Here is a 20,568-nt window from a genome sequence, read left to right on the forward strand (position 1 = left end):
CGACTGCCATTTTTAAATCCCAGGGAAGTCGGACAAATGTTGATGCCATAACTGCCATAACATCCCCACAATGATTTGCTGACAAGACGAGGCAGAATAGTGCAGTATCTGAGTATGTGAAACGAATCAACTGCTGCTGAAATTAAGGTTCTCGCTATTCGTATAATAATTTGTTTCCGCTGCTGAACTTCATCCCTTTGCATGATGTTGTCCCGGTTTCCACGGCTGATCGTTCTGCAAAGAGCAACATCTACACTCCTTGCTGCAGAAACCTTAAAACCTAGAGTTCTGGACTGGTGGAAACAGTCTTGCAGAAAATGTGTGCACGCGAACAGCAACTCACAGCTGAGACAACTAAAGAACTCTTTTTTAAGGAGAGGGGCAGTGAGTAATTCAACAAACTTGAAAGCAGGACTTGTTGTATTTTTAGCACCAGCAGGAACATACATGTTGCTAAACTGCGCTGGAGTCACGCTGCGTGATCTACAGAAGGTGTTTCCATCTTGGAGAAAAGCGCAGTGCCAAGACCATGTTGTCGTCAAACCCACAAACACTCAGCAAAAAGAACGTGAGACATTCAAAAACTCTGCTTCCCACCTCATCAGAAAGATGCGGAGGAGCGTTTTACTGTTTCTTCAGTTTCTGAAGCTGAGCTTGCTGTTCGGCCCCCTGTTAGTTCTCTACCCTGTCACCCTGCTGAGTGGCAGGCTGTACTCCGTGTGGTTGAACGCCTTCTTTTACGTCGTGGAGTTTTCTGGCCCGGTGTATATAAAACTGGGTCAGTGGGCTAGCACACGCAGGGATTTGTTCAGCGCTGAGTTCTGTGAACTGTTTTCACAGCTTCACCACAGCGTCCGGCCGCATGATTGGTACTACACCGAGCGAGCCTTGCGCACGGCCTACGGCAAGCGTTGGTACCAGGTGCTGAAAATTGACAAAAACCAGAAGCCTTTAGGCTCAGGCTGTGTGGCTCAGGTAATATTTTTCCTTACCATGTATACATGTGAAATAAGTGCATTTTTACAGCTGTATGAGTGAACTATTCAGAAAGAAAACATCAGCCTTTATAAGTGACAAGTACATAAGTGGCCCCCACAAAAGAACAAACAAAAACAAAAATTAAAACAGAATTGAACACTGGTTCCATTCATGAAAGTTCTCTCACTCTCTCTAAATCTCTTTCTGTCTGTCTGTCTCTCTAAATCTCTTTCTGTCTGTCTGTCTGTCTGTCTGTCTCTCTCTCTCTCTCTCTCTCTCTCTCTCTCTCTCTCTCGCTCGCTCTCTCCCGTCAATAGATGTGTTTTTGTTTTCAGGTGTGCAGAAATGACAAAAAATAATGGTTCAAACATCTAATCGTGGGCAAATTACATGTAGCTCATAATGAGTCTCTCTCTCTCTCTGTCTCTCTCTCTCTCTCTCTCTCTCTCTCTCTCTCTCTCTCTCTCTCTCTCTCTCTCTCTCTCTCTCACCCGTCAATAGATGTGTTTTTGTTTTCAGGTGTGCAGAAATGACAAAAAATAATGGTTCAAACATCTAATCGTGGGCAAATTACATGTAGCATAATGAGTCTCTCTCTCTCTCTCTCTCTCTCTCTCTCTCTCTCTCTCTCTCTCTCTCTCTCTCTCTCTCTCTCTCTCTCTCTCTCTCTCTCTCTCTCTCTCTCTCTCTCTCTCTCTCCCCCCCCCCCCCCCAACAACAAAAAGAAGGAGAAGGAAAAGGCATTGTTAAGCTTATGACTTTGGTTGTAAGATTACAAAAATGAGTTTTAACACAAATAACAAAACAGGAATCTTTTTTCGACTGTCTCTCTCTCTCTCTGTCTCGGTCTCTCTTTCTCTCTCTCTCTCCCAAACACACACACACATTTAACACCACATGCAGACCACACGAAAAAGTCCTTTTGTTTTCAATTGTTCAGATTTCACAAACAATTGTGTGTGCATTTGTTGTAGGTGTACAAGGGCTACATTCACACTGACGACCTTCCCCAGGAAACGCTGGAAGCCATGTCAGACACAGACGAACTGGACGATCTTTACTTTAAAGATGGTGAGCATTTTCATAGGTCAAACAAAAAAGTTAAATTTTTCAGATTTCCTGACCGACCCTATTTTTCCTCTCAATTTAAAAAAAAAATGTTTACCCTTCAAACAAACAATCAAAAATAATGACAAATAGCAAAACTCTATTTTGCAGACTTTGCAAGAAAGGTACTCTTCTCTGACGTCCAGGGGACACAGCTTGTGCAATTTCTGACCAGAAAAAAAGCCACATGTATGCGCCTGTGTAAATGAAAAACAAACTTCAATATACAATTTGTTGGACTTGTCATTAAACACAAACATTGAAAGACAAAAGAAATGTGTACCCACCAATACAAGGACAGCACATGCAAAACTAAATCAAATGTTCACCTCTGGAGGCTTCTTCAAGACTAACAAACAAACACTTTTTTTTGTGTCTGCCTAACTTCTAGTGCAGTTCACTACATCTACTTCTCTATGTTCTTGCTAGCCTTTCGCTAAATGACATTTTTGCTTAAAATGTCTGGTGGTGGTGGTGTTATTGTGTTTCTAATAGTGATTACACATCTTATTTGTTCACAGCTTTGCCAGAGTTTGTTGGCTAGTCTTCTCTGACAAAGCAAAAACATGCACTGTCATTTTGTATTGACAAAGTTCAGTGTTGATTACTTTAAGGCGCTTAAACAAACTTCTTCTTCTTCAGCGTTCCAGAATTTTCTGGTTACGTGTGAGCTCGTTTGCCCATTTGAGTTCCCCACACTATACTCTGAGAGCATAGTCAGCTCACTCCGCTTTCGTTGAGTAGGCATGCTGGGTATTTTTGTGTTTCCATAACCCACCGAACTCTGACATGGATTACAGGATCTTTTCCGTGCGCACTTGGTCTTGTGCTTGCGTGTACACACGAAGGGGGTTAAGTCACTAGCAGGTCTGCACATAAGTTGACCTGGGAGATCAGAAAAATCTCCACTCTTAACCCACCCGGCGGCAGCGACCGGGATTCGAACTCACGACCTCCCGATTAGAAGGCCGACGTCTTACCACCACGCCACTGTGCCCGTCGCTAAAACAAACAAAAATGGAGATAAATGTACATAGGTGTCTCAGGAATCAGGTATATAAACAGAATAACTAACTGATTAAAACCACATGGAATGTGTAATACGTAAAGTACTTTTTGTGTTTGACAGGTGTAGAAATTCAGAACTTGATGGACACTTTCTCCATATCAGGTAAGTTTGCTGTTTGTGGTAGTGATATAATGTGTTTTTGTGCGTGTGGGTGTGACTTATTTTTCTCATCTGAAATTATGGGGGGGGGGGGGGGGGAGGGACATATTTTTGGGGCTTAATCCTGTATTATTTTCTTACTTTGAAACTTACGTTTCTGTCATGCACTCTCCGTTTAGAGGTACAATAGTTTAGAGGTACAATAGACATCTTGACTTGTTGCTGTATATATTGCCCTTAATTGCATTTGCAGCAAGATGATTGCCTCCCCTGGAGACCATTTTCTCAGTTTTGGTATTATTGATACACTTGGTATGCTATGCTTTTTTTTTTTATTGATTTAAAAAAATAAAATCTCCTGGCACTCAAGGAGTTAAATAGATTTCCCAGACAGACCCAAGTCTGACGTGTAAACCAATGATCTTTTTCGCTCTGCTTTCTCCTGGTGATTAAGATGATTCGGATGAAGACACACGAGCAGCAGATCCAGGGGAAGACACACCTTTTGCAGATAATCCAGACTACATTCCTGTTGCCGTCAAGGTATTGTACAGGGTGGTCCAAAAAAATGTAGACAGTTTTGCGTGCCTGTCATTTCTGCTACAGGGCTCCCACCTATTCTTTTTCACCTGGAATGTCTCACACAAGCATGAAAGTTTAGTAAGGCACAGTTTTTTCTTCTTTACAACATCATTTCTGGGCGTAGTTCAATAGTTCATCACATTCTCAATCCAAGCACCTCGTCTCTGGATTACGGCTGCAACACGGACATTAAAGTTGTTGATAACTCTGTCCAAGTTCTCGAGTTGAATCCTCATGATTTCACGAAGAATGTTCTCAGAGACTATAGAGTATACAGAGACGCTTCATCCTTCTTTGCGCTGCGGTGCGAAAGTGAGACCGGCCAGCCAGCGCGCGGGAAAAGAGCCACTCCCTGCCGCACAAGGAAGTTCGCGTATAGCGGCTGCTGTCGGCTGTGTTTATATCACGTTTATATTAACATACTGTCTGTTCTGTCCGGCTGACAGTGCTGCAAAAAGTAACTGAACGAAAAAATATGTTTGTTTGTGAACATCCTTTTTAAATGACCATAAAAACACCGCAGAAAATGGTGTAGATTAAAATTAAATCAAATTTACCCGGCAATACCCGCTGCATCGCTGTAGTTATGCAAACATGATTCAAGTCAGTGTCTTTTCACGAACTAACCGTCGTTATTTTTGTGTGTTTTAGTCAAATACAAATACATACTGTATACATGGTCACTTAAGCCTGAGAAAATATGTCAGGAATAAATCGTTAACGAAATAGTTCCCGGTCAAATCGGTAACTAAGGCATTTAGTCAACTTGGCGTCGTCCCAGCACCTCTAAAGTGAAATGGGTAGTCAATTGCACGGTGCTAAGAAATTATCATGTAAGGAAAACTGTAAAATACAGCAACTTAAACAACATTATTGTGACCTAGCTGACTTTAATTAAAGAATCTTGATCGATCGATGATTGTCTTATTTCTTATCGGTTGCTTCTTTCTTGTTCAGAAAGCTCTCTCTCTCTCTCTCTCTCTCTCTCTCTCTCTCTCTCTCTCTCTCTCTCTCTCTCTCTCTCTCTTTTTGTTTTTTTTCCTAGTCATAGTTATAGTAAAATAGTTTAGTCCCTCTTTAGGGCGAGGGCCAGATGCAAAAAAAGCACATCTATGCTTATTCTTGTCACCCTCGAAAAATAAAGCCGGATTTGTCATTGTCATTGTCATTGTCATTCTCTCTCTCTCTCTCTCTCTCTCTCTCTCTCTCTCTCTCTCTCTCTCTCTCTCTCTCTCTCCCTTTCACTCTCTCTCTCTCTCCCTCTCTCTTTCTCTCTCTCTCTCTCTCTCTGAGTCAGTTACACACACACACACACACGCACGCACGCACACACACACACACACACACACACACATACACACACACACACACATGAATTGAGATGAATTAACGAGGTACGGACCGACTGGATGACACTTTGAACAGCGGCATCGTCACAAGTATTCTAGTTTGAGAAGTTTTCGACTTTTGCGCTTGGACGAAGAATAGAATCAATTGTTCAGTTGTCCTTCAAAACAAAATTAAGCCTGATGTTAATTAAACAACTGCGCAATCACATTGTTGAGCTTGTGTACAGTGTGTGTTTTCTCTGTTCTGGTAGAATACACGCAGTTCGACGCTACACTTTTTACTGATTTTCCGACATTTAACGAGAGAAAAAAAACAAAAAAACAATCCTCACTTGCTCTCTTCCTCAGGAAATTTGAACATCCTGAAGCCTTTGGCATGTGAGTTTGAGCAATTGATGGCCAAAGACCATGCCCCGCTGTGTTTTCTTTTTGGTGCGGCCATGGTTGTGCTGCACGATATCGCTACTGCTGTGGAAAGGGAAAGTAGGTTTTTACATGTTTCCGCGTGGTGGCGCCACGGGGCTTCCTGTTTCAATTTTCAGCGCCGAATGAAGCGTCTCTGTGTACTCTACAGTCTCTGATGTTCTCCTTTAGCGCTTGTATTGTCTGTGGATTGTTTTGGTAAACCCTTTCCTTCAAGTACCCCCAGAGGAAGAAATCTGGAGGAGAAAGATCTGGGGACGAGGTGCTTGGATTGAGAATGTGATGAACTATTGAACTACGCCCAGAAATGATGTTGCAAAGAAGAAAAAACTGTGCCTTACTAAACTTTCATGCTTGTGTGAGACATTCCAGGTGAAAAAGAATAGGTGGGAGCCCTGTAGCAGAAATGACAGGCACGCAAAACTGTCTACATTTTTTGGGACCAGTAGTTCAACCAAGTGTTATGTGATACAGTGAATCCCCGTTTTAAGATCCCCAATTTAAGCATTCCTACATTTAAAGACCTTGCTAATTCAGATTTTCTGTTCATAACCTCTGTAAATTTACCCCCATTTTTTTTTTTAGATTTTAACTCATTGTCTCCCAGGTACGGATATATCCGTACCCACTCATATGGCTCTATCTGACCTGGTACGGATATATCCGTACACACGTACACACTTCAGTCGCTTCCTGTATTGTCGATCTAACGCCTGCATTTCATCGTGTTGCTACACAGTTCCTACACAGTTACTACAATTCTGAGTGACATGCTGCAGTACAGCTGGTCTCGGCTACAAAACACTTGGTCAACATAGGTGGGGTAGAAAGTGTTAAAAAGGGGGTTCCACTGTAACACAATCTCGTCTGTGTTTGCCATGCAGTGGAACCCCCCCCCCCCCCCCCCCCTCCCAATTTTTTTCAGTTTGATGTGTTTTTGATGTCTAGGTTCTGCATCCCGGCATCCATGAGAGATTCTCCAACAACCTTGTGTTGATGTCGATGGTGGCGGGATTCCTGGAGTTTGTCATCCCGTCTTTACGCTGGGTCAACCTGACAGACTGTGTGCGAGAGTTCTCGGTGGCCATGATGAAACAGGTGGGTGTGCATCAATTTCTTTATTTGCTTCAGAATTTTTTTTTTACGGTAAATAAAGAAAGAAGGAAGGAGAGTAATAAAGACAGAAAAAAATAGACAGAAAAGAAAAACAAGTCGCGTAAGGTGAAAATACAACATTTAGTCAAGTAGCTGTCGAACTCACAGAATGAAACTGATCGCAATGCAACGCAGCAAGACCGTATACTCGTAGCATCGTCAGTCCACCGCTCACGGCAAAGGCAGTGAAATTGACAAGAAGAGCGGGGTAGTAGTTGCGCTGAGAAGGATAGCACGCTTTTCTGTACCTCTCTTCGTTTTAACTTTCTGAGCGTGTTTTCAATCCAAACATATATCATATCTATATGTTTTTACCGACAAGGAATAAGATGAAAGTGTTTTTAAATTGATTTCGAAAATTTAATTTTGATCATAATTTTTATATTTTTAATTTTCAGAGCTTGTTTTTAATCCAAATATAACATATTTATATGTTTTTGGAATCAGAAAATGATGGAGAATAAGATGAACGTAAATTTGGATCGTTTTATAAAAAAATAATTTTTTTTACAATTTTCAGATTTTTAATGACCAAAGTCATTAATTAATTTTTAAGCCACCAAGCTGATATGCAATACCGAAGTCCGGGCTTCGTCGGAGATTACTTGACCAAAATTTCAACCAATTTGGTTGAAAAATGAGAGCGTGACAGTGCCGCCTCAACTTTCACGAAAAGCCGGATATGACGTCATCAAAGACATTTATCAAAAAAATGAAAAAAACGTCTGAGGATATCATACCCAGGAACTCTCATGTCAAATTTCATAAAGATCGGTCCAGTAGTTTAGTCTGAATCGCTCTACACACACACACAGACAGACAGACAGACAGACACACACACATACACCACGACCCTCGTCTCGATTCCCCCCTCTATGTTAAAACATTTCGTCAAAACTTGACTAAATGTAAAAAGGAAAGACAGACATACAGACAAACAAGAAGACAAAGATGAAAATCACATGAAGATGTCTTCTACAAAAGAAGACAAAAAGAACGTAAGAAAGAAAGAAAAAATAGATATCACAGGCTGACATGTTCTATGAACACAAAATGAAAGAGTAAAAGCAGAAAAAGAAAAAAAAAGAGAGGGAGGGAGAGAGAGTGAGAGAGATAAGAGTAATATAAACTAATTATCCCCAGGGAGATAGCAGCCTCCATTTTTTTGATGAGAAACTACAAGGGCAGTTACCATTGTCTTTCTTAATGTATTTACTTACTTACTTAGGCCATTATGAACCCCCGGGGGAGCATAGGCCATCGACGACAATTCTCCATCCGACATGGTCCTGGGGTGCCCTTTCGATCTGGCTCCAGGTCTTCCCCTGCCTGTTGATCTCTGCTTCAGTGTCTCGTCTCCAGCTGTTGCGCGGCCGGCCTCTCTTCCTTTTCCCTTGTGGATTCCACTTCAGGGCTTGCTTCGTGATACTGGATGCTGGCTTTCTCAGGGTGTGCCCTATCCAGCTCCATTTCCTCCGGAGAATTTGCTGCGCCGCTGGTTTCTGGTCAGCTCTCTGCCAAAGGTCTTCATTTCGGATTCTGTCCGTCCATCTGATGTTTAGGATTTCTTAATGTATGCTGTGCCAGAATGTTTTTATTTGACTAATGTCAAATAGATTGTTATGAATTTATTTGTATCAATAGCATATTTTTGGACACAAAGCATGCTCTAATGACTCGGGAAGGTCGGGGACACATTCAGACCACAGATTTAGTGCTTTGAAGTGTTTGTTTTTCTTGAAGTTGTAAGAAAAATGATAATCTCACAGTAAACCCCAACCTTTCCTTTTTGTGTAAGTAAGCTAAAGACGATGCTCAACATTGTATTTTTATGATTTTGTCACACATTTTTGTGAGCATGATTTTGAAATGCAATGCTTTTTTAGCAAGGAAGGCTGTTCAAGTGTATACACCGCTTAGTTCCTGATTAAATACCTTTGTACAGATGGACATGATTCATGAAGCAAGGTGCTTGAAGCGCTTCTACGCTGACTTTGCTGATGTGACATCTGTCAGAATTCCTGTACCGATCATGGGCCTTCTTCGCCGCAACATTCTGGTTGAATCCTTTGAGGTAACGCTGTTTTTGCTGTGGTTTAGATGCAATAGTCCATTTATTTGGGCGTTAGATTTCTCTTTGAGACAATAAAGAGGTATTGTATTGTGTTGTAATCATAAGTTTTATAATCAGATGTATTCTTAATGCGAGTTACCTTTGTATTCTCCTGATTGGCAAAGTACTACTGCTTCGCAAGAAATAACGGTCAACTGTGGGTGTGACAGAAAAACGGTTGGAGTGCTATGTAAATTATAGGCTGTTCTTCCGAACATATAACAAATATGTGACACTTCCTACTGGCGCTTGTGTTTTGTGCTAGAATATTTTGTTTTTGCATATTAATGTTGCTGTTCCGGAGCAAACAATCCAAATTTCTTTGCGATTTTGTACTCAAAGGCATTTTTATCATGACCTAACATTAGCTTGAGAAATGGTAACGAACAAATCTACGTTACTTCAAAGAAAGAATGATAACAACAAGTGTGCTTTCCTCTCTTTCAGTATTTATTTTTGTTTTGTTTTTCTTTTCAGGATGGACAACCTATCCATGAATTCCTTCAAGAGACGGAAGACACTCCGAAAGGTCTGAGGGAAAGGCTGGCTGAAATTGGAGTGGATGCTCTCTTGCAGATGGTGAGTATGATGTAGATAACATGTTGCATCCCCCCCCCCCTTTGGGGTGGTCATAATATTCAGGTGGTTGTGGTAGCCATGGTAGCTCTACTGTACTAGGAAGTAAATCATGAACGTTGAATTGACTTAAATGTTCAACATGATTGTAGACAAAAGTGATTGCTGCGTCAACCATAATTTTTTGAGTTTGTAACTCCTATGTACACATGTTTTTTTGCACAAGTGTTTTCTACTTTTACCCTGCCATTTGGGCAGCCATATGCCACTTTCAGGGGACAAACTTGATTAACATTCCTGTTGCTTCAGAGGCTTGTTAAACCATTCTCTTACTTTGCAGGTGTTTGTGAAGAACTTTGTGCATGGTGACCTGCATCCTGGAAACATTCTTGTCCAGAATGCGGAGGCCTTTCAGGAACAAGTAAGTTAACTTTCTCACTTGTAATGAATGTATTCTTCTGTCTGATTTAAATAAATAAAAGTTGTTGTTCTCATAGCACACAAACTGACACGAGCACAGGGGCTGAAGTGTACTTTTATCATTATTTTCATGAATTTCAATCATCTTATATCTGTAGCAGTATTAAAATTGATGTAAATAGAACTGAGTTGTTAGTAAATTCTTTATATTTTTGTTTAGTTTAATCGAGTTGGACATGGATTTGTATTGTATTTCATGTATTTGCAGGCAATGTCCCACCAACAAACGCTTTGAGTGTAATATACAGCTGTGCCATTTTGTTCTTTCTGTCCTTTTGTTTAGAAACCAGACGAGAAAGGTTAAGTTTATGGAATGTGTAATTTTTGTTTTGATTTTTTAGTTTTTTTGTTCTTCCGAATTTTGGAACGTTAGCAGGCTGTCTGTTGAGATTTTTGTCCTTTTGTGTGTGTATGTGTGTGTGTGTGTGTATGTGTGTGCTTACTTCAGATCAGTGCATGTCCAGTTTCATGGTGAGTTCAGACAGAGGAATCCAGCCTTGTCATGTTAGACGTGGGTGACGTCATTGTGACGACTGTGGCGTCGAACCCCTGCCCTCTTCGCCTCGTGCTGTTGGATTGTGGGATTACCGCTTCCCTGGGCGCAGAGGATCGTACCAAGTTCAATCAGGTTTTTACAGCTGTCGTCAAGGGGGAGGTAACTTTTTTTGTAATTGACACATTTGTTAGCTTTGTTATTTTTTTAAGCCGCCATTAGAATAATGGGGGGCTTACTGGATTCACTCTGTCTGTTTGTTTGTTTGTTTGTTTGTTTGTTTGTTTGAGGCGGGAAAAATATTAGTGAAGTCGATATTCACGGTCAATTGCTGTTGTTTATTTTTAAGAACAGCCTTTAGACTTCATCAGGTCAAATTACCCCCGAAAATGGCGTATGCTCTCTGAATGGCGGGGTAAAAATGGTCATACACATATAAATTCACTCTGTGTAAAACATGAGTGAACGTGGGAGTTTCAGCCCATGAAGGAAGATGAACAAGAATCGGGTCAAATGTGCCAGTAAACTTTTCTTTTTAAGAGTCTGGTGGACAATCGGTTTTTAAGTTTGGTGTGTTGTTTGCAGGGCGAGGTTGTTGCCGACCTGTTTCTGGAGAAATCTCACCACGTGGAGTGCACTGACCCTGAGGCCTTTCGCAAAGACATGGTCGACCTTGTGAACAAAGCCAGAGAAACAACGCTGCAATTGTCAAAGGTAGGCATCATTTGTTGTGTGTTGCTGTTATCTGTCTGTAATGTTAGGCGGAGATATAGCTGATTTAATCACATATTCTTACTCCAATTCTTATGAATGCATTGACTTTAGTCCCACATGCTAGATGTCGAAAAAACCTCTCAAATTACCTGCCCTTAGTAGGGTGGTAACCAAGCTAAAAGCGACGCCATAGCCGTTGCTATGGCCTGACCTTGCTCGGTTACCCATAACACCCTGCGCACCACGTGAGCGCCCGCATCCGTAATAATCATTCTCGACTTTCGACAACACACGGTGGACGTGTCCGAATTTCGCTCTCACTTTTGGCCTTCACATGCCTGCTCGTCCTTGAGACTAGCCGGTTCTTGGGGGTCTACCTGTCCGTCTACCTTTTGGTGAGATCTTTCCTGTTTATGTTTGGTATAAATGTTGATAGCTTTGTGTTGAACACGCACGCAGAAGTTTTTTGTTCTGGGTGACTGTTTTTCGCCGGTCTTAAAATGGCCGACAACAAAGCTAAACGTGGCGCGAGACTGGAAGGTGACAAAGCTCTTAGCCTGGTTTAGAAAACTATACCTAAGAGTAGCCTAAGAACTTTGATTTGCCTATTATGCGGGTCGTAGATCCGTCAAACAGCACTTCTTTTTATGTTCCTATCCCTCCCAGGGCGGGTTCAGTTCTTTCACAGCTCGCTTCCCCTGTTGGGGTTAATCAGCCTTTAGGCTTCTTATAGACGTTTTGTTGGATCGTCGTCGGTGCGACTGATGGGGGGGGGGGGGGGTGGCCGTGTGGCTATTCTTTCCCCTTTCTCTGCGTAAGAGGAATCAGTCGATGTCCTCCTTTTGGGGGGACTTAACGATGTTTTGTGTCTATATTCTCAGCTGTTTCAGGCGCGATCGGCGGTTCCCGCCCTCCCGTTCGTCAGCTTCGCACTGTGGTCTAGTGCAAAGGGCCAGTTCGGTTCAGTCCTTTCTGCCACTGGTAGACTGGGTTGTTCGCGAGCACTCTCTCCGTAGGGAGAGGGGGTCTGCTTCCTCTCTGTCTCTTCCCGCTCAGCTTGCTTTTAGCACTGCTGCAGTGGGAAGTCAGCTCTCTCCCCTGGTGGGAGAGGGAGAGGGGGGGGCATGGTAAGTCGCAGCCTGGCCTTGGTCCATCCCTGTCCCATTGGGGGCAGGGGGCTGCTGCTTCCTCTCTGTCTCTTCCCGCTCAGCTTGCTTTTAGCACTGCTGCGGTGGGAAGTCAGCTCTCTCCCCTGGTGGGAGAGGGAGAGAGGGGGCACGGTAAGTCACGGCCTGGGCTTGTCCCACTCTGCCCTTTGCGGGCAGGGGGCTGTGTTAGCTTCCCACCCTTTCCCGCCCCCTGGGCGCGTTCGGGTGGCAGCTTTCCAGGCTACGTTACATACCCCTTCTCTGCTCCATTTGGGGCAGGGTGGGGGGGGTATTAGTGGCTCACTCTTTCGGGTGGGGGCTGGAGCAGCGTTCCACCCTTTCCCTCCCTCTGAGTTGGACTGGGTGGGCGCTGTTGGACTGTCTTCACAGTCTGTGCCTCAATTGTCCTGGCCCGACAATCGTTCTCCTCCCCTATTGGGGTGGGTGGGCGGTGGGCTATAGGACTACGGCAGGTGGACGGAGGGGGGTCGGCCGTTGCTCGGTTCGTCTCTCTCCGTCGCTCTTACTGCTGTGACGAGCCACCCCCCTCCCCGTCTGGGGCATGGGGTGGCTCAGGCCTTTCTACACAGCGGGGGTGCTATGTACGGCTTTCCAGGCTACGTTACATACTCCTTCTCTGCTCCTTTTGGGACAGGTGGCTGTGTTAGCTGCCCGCGCTTGTCGCGGGTCCACCCTTTCCCTTCCTCTGGGTTGGACGGGGTGGGCGCTGTTAGACTGTCTTCACAGTCTGTGCCTCTATTGTCCTGGCCGGACAATCGTTCTCCTCCCCTATCGGGGTGGGTGGGCGGTGGGCTATAGGACTACGGCAGGTGGACGGAGGGGGGTCGGCCGTTTTTCGGTTCGTCTCTCTCCGTCGCTCTTACTGCTGTGACGAGCCACCCCCCTCCCCATCCGGGGCATGGCGTGGCTCAGGCCTTTCTTCACAGCGGGGGTGCTATGTACGGCTTTCCAGGCTACGTTACATACTCCTTCTCTGTTCCATTGGGGACAGGTGCTGTGTTTGCTGCCCGCGCTTGTCGCGGGTAGCGGCCGCGAAACAATGAGCTTGACTCTCTTTTGTTCTCGGCAGGGTGTCTCGCACAGTGGTCAGGGAACAATGAGCTTTGCTCCGTTTTGTTCTCTGCACGGGCTGTGCCGGCTGTCTACCTGGGACAGGCGGAGACAGAACATACTCTTTCTCTCCAGTCTCCCATTCTTTGTATTCACAAGGGTCTGCGGGGACTCGGCTATAGTATCGCCTGGCCAGTGGTCATTGTCCTTAGCCAGCATAGGTCACCCCCCCCCCCCCGCTCCTAGGGGTGGGTGAGTGATAGGGCTACTTGACTTCGGCAGGTGGACGAGCGAGGATCGGCCGTTTACGGCCGTTTCTCTGTTTCAGTCCTTACCCCCTCTAGGGGTTGCGGCTGTGCTGGACCACCCCCCTCCCCACTTGGGGTGAGTTGTGGTTCAAACCAGGTAGTCTGGTTCTTAGCACTGGGATGCTTCTCTCGCACAGCGGGTGGGGTAAGACGCGCCGGGCCCGGCTTTGTCTTGTTTCTCCACTCTCTCTCCTTCTCGGCAGAGATCTGTGCCAGTTACCAACCCCTCTTCCCCCCACCTCTTGTTCAGGTGGGCGGTTTTGGGTTGGCAGTCAGAGACTGATCACGCTTTTCATCCACACTCTTGGCGGTGTTATCGGCAGGAGTATTTAGTGCGCGACCTCCCCTGTCTCCCCTCCTTTTGTGTTTTACACAACTGGTGGTTAGGTTCGGACTCCTTGTTTGAGGAGGGGGAGTGTATAGGGTCGCCTACTGGTTGTAGGCTTCCCATACATAGAGCGGCTGCTGTTGCAGTTTACTTTGTCCGGGATGGCTTTGGGTTTTCACAGGCTTTCTCGCAATTTGTTTCATTTGCTGAGTCTGCGGTGATTGCCTACCACATGCCACACTTTTTGGCTTGATCCGCACCTTAGGATAGTGGTCTTCAGCCTACACCTTTCCCGCTGCTTCATACGCAGGGGTCTGCTGGCTTCGGGGTTTCAGGCTGCTTCGTCCTCACTTTTAGTGCGGAAGAAGATAGCAGGGAATTTTTCAGGCTCAGGGTCTGATCCGGACTTTTTTATTGCCAGGGGCTAGTTTCTAGCTTCGCTTACAGACCACAGGGAACATGGAGTTTTCATGATGTTACTCCTCCCTCTCCTCTCTGGAGGAGCTAGGATGGCATGGTTTGGAGTTTTCTGCTTTGGTTGAGACTCTCTTCTGTGCTTTCTTATAGGCAATCTTATCCTCCCTGAACGCTCTTTTGGGTTAGGGAGGATGCCTTGGATAAGGCTTTAGCCAGGCTGCTGGCAGCTTGGGCTAGGGTCGTCACTGAGCGGAGAAGTTTCTCGGTGACGTTTTAGGCCCACATTGTTTTTGCTTGGTGTGATCTCCTTCCTTTACAAGGGGTTTGATTTCATGCTGATTGCAGGAAGCAAGGGTCAGGCTTTTTCGGGGGTTGTTAAAACCTACTCAATAGCTGGAATCTTTCCCTTCCTTCTTGGACCTCTGGCAGCGCATTTATGCGCTCCCGGTTACAAAGGGGTGTTTTGGTTCAGTGTCTCCTCCCTCTCTGCGGGAGGTGGGTCGGCATGGGCTGTAGCTTTCAGCTTTGGCTGAGATTTTCCTTGGTGCTCTCACATGAGCTTTCCTTCTGCGTTTCTGCACACAGGAAAGGGCTCGGTTTCTGGGGGTGTTGGTCTCTGGACTATCTCGGGGGCTGGTTGAGCTTTTTCAAGGTCAATCAGCTTATCAGCTGCATTTTCTTTTGGTGTTGAACCAGGCTTTTTGTCTGGTGCTCTCAGTAACCAGGCAAAATTCCGAGCTGTCCTTATCCCAGGTTTTTTACCTGGGCATGCTGTTCGACTTTGTCTCTTGGAAGGTTTATTCTTCACACAAGAGAGAATAGGGAGGCTTTAAGCTCTTTTCACTGCCAGACCGGCACGAGAGCAGGCCTCTGCGGGGTCTTTAGACCCGTTCTTCGGTCGGACGGTATCGATGGCTATGCTGGCCCTCTAGTCTTTTCTCAAGTTTTTTGGGGGGTTCGGCCTCACAGGTCTGGGACATGAGGGTCCTCCTCCAGAGTGGGTTCCTCCACGCGGGAAGGTGGCTGGAATCCTTTTGGATCGCTCAGGGGACTTTTTTCCCTAGCTTTGTTTCCCCCTGGACTTAGACCGCTTTATGGATGCGTTTTCGTCTAGATGGGGCCTGCACTGGCAATTGCAGTCTTGAGGCTGTGATGTAGACGCAAATCCTTGGGCTTCTCTTTTGCCTGAGGTTAGGAGCAGTAGCTCTTAGTCTACTAGCCTTTCCTTTTTGGCTATTTACAGGCATGTCCTGTTGCATTCGGGCAATTCGTCTGTTGCTTCGTATGTGAACTAGCTGGGGTGAGCAAGTTCTCGCTCCCTGTCAGACAGAGTATAAGGGATTCTGATTGGGTTTTCACACTAAATCATTTTCTCAGGGGAATTTCTCCCCGGCCAGCTCTGCGATCTGGCCGACTCGCTCAACAGGTCCTCTCAGGGCTTGCTCAGGGGTTGGCCCATCTGCTTACGGGTCTGGAGGCGTGCTGCTTGTGTTTTAGATCATGGGTTCTGACTCTGGTCTTTGGGCACGAAGCATATTTTTCCTCCACTGTGTATGCTCCTTTTTTGGCCTCTTTGGCCCATTGGGGATTTAGAGCGGGGGTGCAACTCCTTAGCGCCCCTCTCTCAAGCCAGGTGGTTTTTCACCTCTGTTTCAGTTTTTGGCTTTGGGCAGCTGGGCCTCTTCTTTGAGGTTCCGGCGTCTCGGCTATCTCAGCTGTTTTGAAACAAATAGGCCTCTCTTCTGTTGCTCATGGCGCTCTTGTGGGCATGATCAAAGGACCTTGTTTTTGAGGTTTAGAGGCTCCCCCTTGTTTAGCGCGTGGGACTTTGTTCTACTTACTCTGGGCCTCAGCCCTATAGGGCAGTGAGGCGCATGCGTTTTTGGGGTTTGCCAGAGGATGTAGCCTTAGGGCTTTTGGTGCCGTTTGTTCACGGTTTTTGGCCAGGGTTTCAGAAACCTGGTCAATATCCTCTGGTGTTTGATTCCCTCCTCTTGGGAGGATTCTCGCTCCGGGAGATTCGGATTTTCTAACTGTCTGGTTAGACTTTTTTAATCCCTTTTTTGACGTTACTGTCTTTTGGAACCACGAGCTTTAGCTCAGGTTCTTATTTCTTTACAATGGAGCGAAAGAGACATCTTTTATTTGTCTCTCTCTAGGGGCTCTGCTACATTTATTGCCGTGTTGCGTTCTGGTCTCCTAGGCGAAGCTTTGCAAACGGCTTACTGGAGATCAGATGATGTGTTCATCGGTTTCTACCTTTGGGATATCTCCTGCACGCGGCTAGACGGCTCCAGTTCATTGCTGGTTTTAGTTGCTGCAGGGCAGGTTCTTACAAGGACATAAGTAGGTTCCCTCCACCTTTAGGAGGAATCTGCATTCATAAGAATTGGAGTAAGAATATGTGATTAAATCGAAAATTTTTAATTAAATTTTGATTTAATATAATATACTTACCCAATTCTTATAGTTAATACCCTCCCATCCATCCCCGCTGGATTATGTCCTTGGGGTGTTTGTTTGATTAATAGTCTCGAATGATTATTACGGATGCGGGCGCTCACGTGGTGCGCAGGGTGTTATGGGTAACCGAGCAACGTCAGGCCATAGCAACGGCTATGGCGTCGCTTTTAGCTTGGTTACCACCCTACTAAGGGCAGGTAATTTGAGAGGTTTTTTCGACATCTAGCATGTGGGACTAAAGTCAATGCATTCATAAGAATTGGGTAAGTATATTATATTAAATCAAAATTTAATTAAAAATTTTGGAGTCGGTAGCGGCGCTGGCATCAATACCAGTTGTCGCTATTGGCGTGCATTCAATCCCCACGTTCGGCAAGGGATTTGTTTCCCAGAGTCAACTTTGTACAGACTCCGCCCCCCCCCCCCCCCCACCTCTTACCCCCCCCCCCCCCCCTCTTCCCCCCCCCTTCCCCCTGAAGGTTTTGAAGCACCTGCTGCAATCACTGCAGTTCGGTGCAGTTTGTGTTGCACTCTTCCTCTGCATGTTAACCTTGTAAAGTTTGTGTGTGTGTGTGTGTGTCTCTTCTCACCTCCATGCTACTCAACTTCCTAGATCTCCTTGATTTGACGGTCTTTTGAGTGGGCTGTTAGGAATTTGCTGTATTGATTTAAACACGTTTTCCTTTGGTTTCAGATCAAAGTGTCGGTGTTGCTGTCGGACGTGTTCTCGGTGCTGAGCAAGCATCGCGTCAAGCTGGAGTCCAACTTCGCCACAATCATTCTCGCCATCGCCATTCTGGAAGGTCTAGGTCGTTCCCTTGACCCTGACCTTGACATCTTGAGCAAGGCCAAGGGTGTGCTGCTGGGAAAGATGGTTCAGAGGCTAAGGTGATGTGGTGTGCTTGCACTGAAGTGACTTTAAAACTGATTATGGTCACTTTTTCTTGATTTTTTTTAAAAACAAAACTAAGGATGCACTCTATGTAGAGATTTCATTTTTCATTTTCATAACTTTATTGTCCCATCGCTGGGAAATTCGGGTCGCTCCCTCCCAGTGGAAAGCTAACAGCAACAGAGTGGCGCTACCCAGGTGTGAGCGTGTTTAGGTGTAACCAGCCACCTGCAGTTATGACAGAATGACCGAGGCCATTGTGGTGACACGGGGGTGGAACAGGGAACTCGTTTCTGAGTCTGCACTATACAGCGAACCCATTAGTATTCGTTTGCTGACGCACGCAGTGGCGTGGTGGGAAGATGTCGGCCTTTTGATCGGAATGTCGTGAGTTCGAATCCCATCCGTGGCTTACTGGTGGGTTAAGGGTGGATATTTTTCCTCCGATCTCCCAGGTCAACTTATGTGCAGACCTGCAAGTGCCTTATCCCCCTTCGTGTGTACACGCACGCACAAGACCAAGTGCGCACGAAAAAGATCCTGTAATCCATGTCAGAGTTCGGTGGGTTATAGAAACACGAAAATACCCAGCATGCTTCCCCCCCCCCTCCCCGAAATCAGCGTATGCTGCCTGTATGGCGGGGTAAAAACGGTCATACACGTAAAAACCCACTCATGCAAAAACATGAGTGAACGTGGGAGTTTTAGCCCATAAACGAAGAAGAAGAAGAATACGTGTGCTAATAGACAATATTTGGAAATAACTCTGTCAAGGTTTTATGGGTTGTGGAAGAGTTGCTTTCCCTTGTTTCCATGGATACACTGAGTCAAGCTACACTAGACACTGCAGGCTAATCACTATAGTGAACAGCATGTCTTTGCACGAGGCGACGATCTGTGCCAGTGAAATCATGCAAACAACTGACATCCCAGCTCCGAATCTTTGCTTTCTGCAATGTCCGATCCATATTACGCTCTTTTTTGAAAGTATGCACATCGGAGCCGACAGTCAGAAACATTTATTTTCTGTATTTTAAGTGTTTGTCTGTCTGTCCGCTTAATAGACCGCTGGGTCGAACTTCAGGGAACGAATTGTTTTGTATTGTTGTAACCGAGTGCCGTAACACTACGATCACCTCGGGAGGCGAAGTGCAATCAAACAGGATTGAAAATGTTAGGGCTAATTTCGTAGCCCTATAAAAACTGTTATGCAAACCCGAAGGTTTCCATGAACATACAGACAATCGGAAATCACCAGACCCCATCACAAACAGAATTCCACAATCCACCGGTGTTGACTTAAAGGCCAACAACTCGGGTGCAGAGTCTGCTGTGAAAGGAGCGGTAGCCTCCCCTGTCACATGTCATAAATAAATGTACCAATAACCTTTCTTGTTTTTTTTTATTCTGAATTTTGGAACGTTGGCCGTCTATTTGTTTTTGGATTTCTAGGCTTTCAGTTGAGCAATGTGATTCAACTGTTAACTTAAGATATGAGCCATAATGTGTTATTAGATCATACTTATACACAATACATGTTGTATTGTGTTGTACATGTATTGTGTTGTTTGATAGATTGTGTTGCTGTCTGCTTTTTCTATTTTTTGGTGAGTGTCCGAATGAGTTATTTTGAACAAAATAAAGAACAAAATTGCATTTCAGACTTTACAAATATGTATAAACTTGAGTCCTTTAATTCTCCCCCTGTATGTCACCGTTTTCACATCATGGTGACATATCAACATCATCACAGAATTTTGGACTAACTCGATTTAGACAGATTTTCAGAAGGCCAAAACTGCTCATTACATTTAGTCAAGTTTTGACTAAATGTTTTAACATAGAGGGGGAATCGAGACGAGGGTCATGGTGTATGTGTGTGTGTCTGTGTGTGTGTGTGTGTCTGTGTGTGTGTGTAGAGCGATTCAGAGTAAACTACCCGACCGATCTTTATGAAATTTTACATGAGAGTTCCTGGGTATGATATCCCCAGAAGTTTTTTTTCATTTTTTCGATAAATGTCTTTCATGACGTCATATCCGGCTTTTTGTAAAAGTTGAGGCGGCACTGTCACACCCTCATTTTTCAATCAAATTGATTGCAATTTTTGTAAAGCAATCTTTGACGAAGGCCGGACTTCGGTATTACATTTCAGCTTGGTGGCTTAAAAATTAATTAATGACTTTGGTCATTAAAAATCTGAAAATTGTAATAATTTTTTTTTTATATCAAATGATCCAAATTTACGTTCATCTTATTCTACATCATTTCCTGATTTCAAAAACATATAAATATGTTATATTTGGATTAAAAACAATCTCTGAAAATTAAAAACATAAAAATTATGATCAAAATTAAATTTCCGAAATCATTTTAAAAACTTCATCTTATTCCTTGTTGGTTCCTGATTCCAAAAACATATAGATATGATATGTTTGGATTAAAAACACGCTCAGAAAGTTAAAACGAAGAGAGGCACAGCAAAGCGTGCTATGCAGCACAGCGAAACCACTACCGCGCGCTAAACAGGCTCGTCAGTTTCACTCCGTTTTGCACAAGCGGCGGACTACGGTCATTGTGAAAAAATGCAGTGCGTTCAGTTTCATTCTGTGAGTTCCACAGCTTGACTAAATGTAGTAATTTCGCCTTACGTGACTTGTTTTTGTTATGAAATAGTGTTTATATTTGTACCTGGTATGGATAGGAAGATAAAAGAATGTTAAATCATGTATTGTCATTCTTATTTAAGAGAATCGGGCGGGGATGTAGCTCAGTCGGTAGCGCGCTGGATTTGTATCCAGTT

At 44.6% G+C, this 20,568-nt stretch overlaps 1 protein-coding gene across 1 annotated transcript; it reads left to right on the top strand.

Moving 5' to 3' along the window:
* The first annotated feature begins 58 nt into the window (after window positions 1-58).
* On the top strand, window positions 59-19,421 carry LOC138968258 (uncharacterized aarF domain-containing protein kinase 2-like). The gene is made up of 11 exons (XM_070340822.1): window positions 59-975; window positions 1,953-2,049; window positions 3,215-3,256; window positions 3,708-3,796; window positions 6,556-6,705; window positions 8,708-8,836; window positions 9,353-9,454; window positions 9,792-9,872; window positions 10,413-10,586; window positions 11,010-11,138; window positions 17,568-19,421. The coding sequence occupies exons 1-11, from the start codon at window positions 202-204 to the stop codon at window positions 17,763-17,765; spliced, it is 1,965 nt and encodes a 654-aa protein (XP_070196923.1). The 5' UTR covers window positions 59-201; the 3' UTR covers window positions 17,766-19,421.
* Window positions 19,422-20,568: the final 1,147 nt, after the last annotated feature.

This window comes from Littorina saxatilis, linkage group LG6, assembly GCF_037325665.1.
Source record: "Littorina saxatilis isolate snail1 linkage group LG6, US_GU_Lsax_2.0, whole genome shotgun sequence".
Classification (NCBI taxonomy): Eukaryota; Metazoa; Mollusca; class Gastropoda; order Littorinimorpha; family Littorinidae; genus Littorina; species Littorina saxatilis.

Bases quoted from the DNA above. Each gene is read 5' to 3' on its own strand.
- LOC138968258 (XM_070340822.1), top strand. From the start codon at position 202: ATGATGTTGTCCCGGTTTCCACGGCTGATCGTTCTGCAAAGAGCAACA. The intron at 9,873-10,412 runs GTAAGTTAACTT...TGGTGAGTTCAG, and splicing joins CGGAGGCCTTTCAGGAACAA to ACAGAGGAATCCAGCCTTGT. The intron at 10,587-11,009 runs GTAACTTTTTTT...TGTTGTTTGCAG, and splicing joins CAGCTGTCGTCAAGGGGGAG to GGCGAGGTTGTTGCCGACCT.